General features: G+C 48.5%; 1 protein-coding gene across 2 annotated transcripts; it reads right to left on the bottom strand.

The window, feature by feature from the left end:
* Positions 1–1,408: 1,408 nt before the first annotated feature.
* Positions 1,409–4,731, bottom strand: zfp36l2 (zinc finger protein 36, C3H type-like 2). 2 transcript variants are annotated; one of them, XM_037465842.2, is made up of 2 exons: positions 4,264–4,731; positions 1,409–4,089 (listed from the first exon to the last, which is right to left on the bottom strand). In XM_037465842.2, the coding sequence occupies exons 1-2, from the start codon at positions 4,351–4,353 to the stop codon at positions 2,890–2,892; spliced, it is 1,290 nt and encodes a 429-aa protein (XP_037321739.2). In that variant the 5' UTR covers positions 4,354–4,731; the 3' UTR covers positions 1,409–2,889. The 2 variants fall into 2 exon arrangements, with proteins under 2 accessions (XP_037321739.2, XP_037321738.2); XM_037465841.2 differs by having other exon boundaries at positions 1,409–4,092; positions 4,264–4,730.
* Positions 4,732–5,308: the final 577 nt, after the last annotated feature.

The following is a 5,308-nucleotide window of genomic DNA, read 5'->3' as shown; positions in this document are numbered from 1 at the left end:
AGCAATTCAACATACGATTTGAAATCTGTTTGTAGTTTGCAATGAATAAATGTAGAAGCTGAATTCACAGGTGGGAACACTGTTTATATGTGTGTGTGTGTGGGGGGCGGGGGGGCACTCCACCAGGCCTGTAGGGGAGGAGAGGGGATGTCGTTGTCACCCTCTTTGTCCCCTTCCCGCCATGAGGGGTCCATGGATGAGGCCGCTGTGTTTCCATTGGCCGACACAGCGAGAATGCTACGGATTACTGACTTTTCATGTTTGTTTGATTTTGCTAATTTATTCTTAAAATACATGTTTGTCGCTTTTAACAGGTCACACACAATCACATTGCAGCCTTTAGGTAGCTGCTTCAATGAAACCAAAGCCTGCTGATTCATTAATTCAAGTCCTAAACCCATGAAGGTGGGGGCCTTATTCGAGGTCCAATGTGTCCACCTCAAGATGCCGAGGCGGCAAACGTTCCCAGAGCTCCGATGTGGTTGGTTCTCCATTTCTCCAGCAGGTGCTTTAATGAACCGTTAGCTGAGGAAGTTACAGCTGGCGGGAATTCTGGTTCGTTGGATCTATGTTGGCGATGATGTCAGTCATCCCCCCCATCCCCCAGGCAGAGAAGAACCCATTACAGAACCCTCATGTCTTCACTACATTGTGTTGAGTTCAAATGTCTCCAAAAGTAGAAAAGTGATATAACATTCATTTTCAAACATTTGTGAAATAGTAACATCACAAAATGCTTTTTACTGTAGGTACCCCCGGCCAACAGAGGGTACGGCTCACATCATCCTGGCTACGGGACAATTTCCTTTTCCAAACTCCAGATGGGTTTCTGTGCCAGAGCCTGTGTGGCTGGACAGGTGAGGCCTCGGGTCATGTGTTTACTCCACTGGAGAGGAGCTGTGATATCGGGTGGGTTTACTGAGCAGTGTTTTCATGCCTCGCACCTGTCGCAGGAAATCACAGGCGGACAGTCTTTTCTATTTTGAAAATGATTTTTATTGGGAGAACTACAAAATGTACAGTTCAAAGTTAACAGTCTCACACTTGATTTGTAGTGAACTGACTCCCCAAAAAATAAAATTACAAAAAGAAATTACAACTTGTCTTTATCCGTTGTTACATTCAAAAAGCTTTACTTCTGATAAAGTAGTCAAAAGTACATAGTGCGCTTTCCCCCTGTACCTACTATGTACAAAACCAAACTTGTTCATCCACTTCCCTCTCCAGCAAACTCAAGACTCAACTAGATTTCAACAGAAGAAAGAAAATAAGAGCCAAAAGGAAATCTAATAAGAGGAATGGGGATTTAGAAAGATTATGGTTGTTTGTCAGTGTCTGAGTGGTAACAACCTTTATAAAAAAATGTCAAAGTCCAACACTACATTCAGTTCAACCGCTGTATAAAAGATGCCATTTAGGAAAAATACTTTATTTGGTTAATTTTAAGGCATGTCAAGATGGTGACCCCATATAGGCACTACACAATAACACTGGGGCACGAGGGATTGCTACATTCTTTAGCACGTGGCTGGAATCACAGTGTGACCTCGTGCAAACAGAGAAAACGGAAAAAAATTGAAATACATTTTGGTTGATTTATTGACTTGGGTTCTTTGTCACTGAAGTCTGATCTAGATCGACAAAAATAAGGTTTGGACGGTCTGTACAACCATTGTGTATACATTCTACGGAAACATCTAAATAGGGATCCTCCAACAAAAAAAAAAAAAGTCTTCTACAGCACTGACACACAACCTCGGGAGCAAACAGCAATCACGCAAACTTTTTAATAAAAACGTAAACAGGGAAACAAAATGAATGAAATAAATATCACAGACGTTCTCTTAAATTAAGATTTTTTTTTTTAAACTCATTTACAATAAAAAATAACCAAGTGAAGTTACAAAAAGAGAAAAAACAAAATATATATATTACTGTGAAAAGAACATACACTCCACTTTATGCAGATTAATAATGGCGACCATAATTTAAACATAAAAGAATATAGATCTATTGCTTCATCATACTTGATAAATACAGTATGGACACAAATTATCAATGTAGCCTATACGTTTTTCACAAGATAATAAATAAGTTAAATAGTCCATAGCCAGTTATGCACAGCTATGTATATCACTCAAAAACAGCTAAAAAAATATATTCAACCATCAGCAGTGATTTCCCCAAACAAACCCAACTCAAGAGTGCTTTCATCCAAGCAACGAACTAGACCAACCAAACGAACCACTGGGTGGCGCTGCGAGAAGACAGATCTGGAATGGAAGTTGAAGCTTTCAGAGAAAAGAAAAAAACACACTTCGAACAACAACAAAAAAAACATGTTACTTTGAGTCAAAGGCATATTCTTGGCAGGAGAGGAGGAAATCTGAAAAACCGCCAACAGTCTCTTCTTCTTGTCAAGTCATGTTAACCCACACATCTAATCCCAGGAAAAAAGTGGGGCTTGCCTGATAGAGCAAAAAAATGGGAGGGGGGGGGGCTGCCGTGAAGCCCTAGGGCAAGGCACTGATGGAATGCCTTCTGTTTGCTATCTAAGTTTTAATACAGCTATATTACATACATGAAGAAGAAGAAGAAAAAAAGAATGCTAAACTAATGCCAGGCCAAGGACACTTAAATGTCTGAAGCTTTATTGATCCCTGCGGGCGCAGGGCTCTACTCTCGGCCCCCCTCCAGGGGGCTCAGGTTAGGGATTCAATGTCTTACTCGAAAGGCACTTCGGCAGGGCGGCTTGCTAAACCCGGGCCCTCTGCTTGGAGGACAGGCTACGTCACTCACTGACACCCAGCACCCTGCCAGACCAGTCCATAAATCCATATGAAAGAAAAACATAAGAAAAGAAAAACAGGGGAAAAATATATAGAACGATTAGTCATCTGAAATCGACAGCCTGCTGAAGATTGGCAAACGCCTCCCAGCGTCCAGACTCGGGGACTCGGAGCCGCTGAGGCTCCCGGAAGAGCTGAGGGACCCGCTCGCGTAGCTCTCCCGGTCGGAGAGCGAGTCGGGCGGGCTGGGAGGAAGCTCGAACACCGGCGACTCGCTGAGGCGGCGCAGCGCCTGCAAGTGGCTCATGTTGTACGTCGGCGGGGAGGGCGGGCAGGCGCCGCCCTGCATGTTCCCGTAGTAGGCGCCGGTGGAGTGGTTGTTGGCGTACCCGCTCGGGGTGTGCACGGCCAGCGGGGCCAGCAAGGCTTTTAAGTCCTGCCCAGGGAAGGAGAAGGCACTGTTGATGCAGGACATGGAGTTGGGAGAGAGCACGTCCTCGTAGAAGCTCGAGGTGGAGGTGCAGGAGGAGGAGGCGGTGGTGGCCGGCGGTGGGGTCCGCGACATGGGGCTGTCCAGCAGGGGGGACTCGAGTCCGTGGTGGCTGGAGAAGCCGGAGAAGCTGAGGCTGTGGTGAAGCTTTGGTCTGTCCCTCTGGGTGTAGCCGAGCTGCGGCGGCAGGGAGTCCCGCTGGCCGTAGCTGCACAGGTCGCGAACCGACCGGGACTCACTCAGCTGCATGTTCACGTTGGTGGCCGGGGCCGGCCGGCGCTCGTCGGCGTTGTGGATAAAGTGACACCGGGGACCGTAGGGGCAGAAACCGATGGTGTGGAAGGTGCGACACGGCTCCGTTTTGTACTTGGGGTGGCGGGACAAGCTCCTCAACTCGTGGTAGCCGTGCGCGAACTGACATTTCTCCCCGTACTTGCACGACCCGTTCTCCTCGAAGGGCCGGCAGAGCTCGGTCTTGTAGCGGGTGGAGTTGATTTGAGAGCCGGGCTTCTGCTGCAGCACGCCCCGGTCTCCGTTGTCGCTGTACGCGCGGTCGCGGAACTTGTTCTCCTTGTTCATGAGGGCCGTGGCGCTGCTGTTGCCGCCGGGCGTGTTCTCCTTCAGGCTGCCGTAGGAGCCCATCGAGTATTTGTTGCCGTTGTTCATTGCCTCCAAGTTGCTCGTTGAGTTTCTGCGGAAAAATCCCGGAGAGAAAGGGCCGGAGCCCGGAGACGTGACCGGAGCCCCGACCGCTTTCTTGTCCAGCATGCTGTTGATGTGGAGGGCGTTCATGTTCAAGCTTTTATCTTGCTGCTGGGGAAGAGAAAACACACGTTAGCAATGCACGGCTGGCAGACACACTATTTCCACCACGCGACGCCGCGACAACTTGTTGCGGTCGAACAAACTTCGCGAAAAGTCGTGAGCACGTGAATTCGGCGCGTCAACCCGAAACGGTGTGTCCAGAAGGTGTCCGAGCTTTACCTTGTAGAGCATGTCCATGTCGTAGAACGCAGACAAGACGGTCGCAGACATGTCTTTTCCCCAGGCTTGCTGCCGCACTCCGTCTTTCATGGAGGACCGAGCGGGATCCTTGAACGCGACGTGCAGAAGCGTTAGTTTGTGCCACGACTGGTTTTGGTTGAGGAAAAGCTGCCTTTAAAAGTTTGTGTGCAGTTTTAAGTCCGCCGAAGATGGAGGAGGATACGAGAAAAAAAAAAACGGAGGGGGTAGGTTTGGTATTGTGGAGTCGTAGGTGGCTTTATGTCCTCCCCTCGAGAAGCGCGGAGCCAGAGTGCTTCACTGTGCGCTGCAGCCTTTTCGCATGGGTATAAATGCCTGGCGGCAGCCAGGGAGGGGCGAACTGAAGTCGGTGCAAAGTTTTGCGAGGAGCCGCCTCTTTCCCTCCTCCCGGATAAAACCTCCTCTCAACGGTTGGCCGCTTATTCTCCAACACCACGCCTTGAAATCCAACCCCAGCGACCCCGATCCCGCCCGCACTGACACACATGTAGTCACACAACCAAATTTTGTGGAAGTTTTTTTTAAATTTCTTTTTCTTCTTCGGTCGACTTGCTGAGAAAGAATGTAGAAACGCAACAGGGCGACGTCTACTGTGCATGCGCGCTGTTCTACAGGAACAAATTAACCGTACACACATCCTCCCCTGGGTCACATGTTGTGCCTTGCTCAAAAGCAAAATCATTTGAAAAGACTTCTCAGAACCCCCCCCCCCCCCAAACGACCAGCGACCAGGCCACCTCTGGACCACCACACTTGGAAGCTGACACATGCATTTGTAATGGAAGGAAACTGTGCCTCTCCCTCCCTGTGATGGGGTGAGACCACAAGTATGAGGGGAGAGGAGTCCAGGCAGAGTGCAAGTACAATTTATAGCAGCCAACGCGTTGCATAGTGGACTTCCACAGGGCAACAGCAGCCTATTCCTATTCATCTTACCTTTTTATCCTACTTAAAACTAAACATCAATATTATGACTGTCTCGATTAGAAAAGCACACGTTGAGTGC

Source organism: Pungitius pungitius, chromosome 13, assembly GCF_949316345.1.
Source record: "Pungitius pungitius chromosome 13, fPunPun2.1, whole genome shotgun sequence".
Taxonomy (NCBI): domain Eukaryota; kingdom Metazoa; phylum Chordata; class Actinopteri; order Perciformes; family Gasterosteidae; genus Pungitius; species Pungitius pungitius.
The sequence above is the reverse complement of the archived record's forward strand: the minus strand, read 5'-3'. Positions and strand labels throughout refer to the sequence as shown.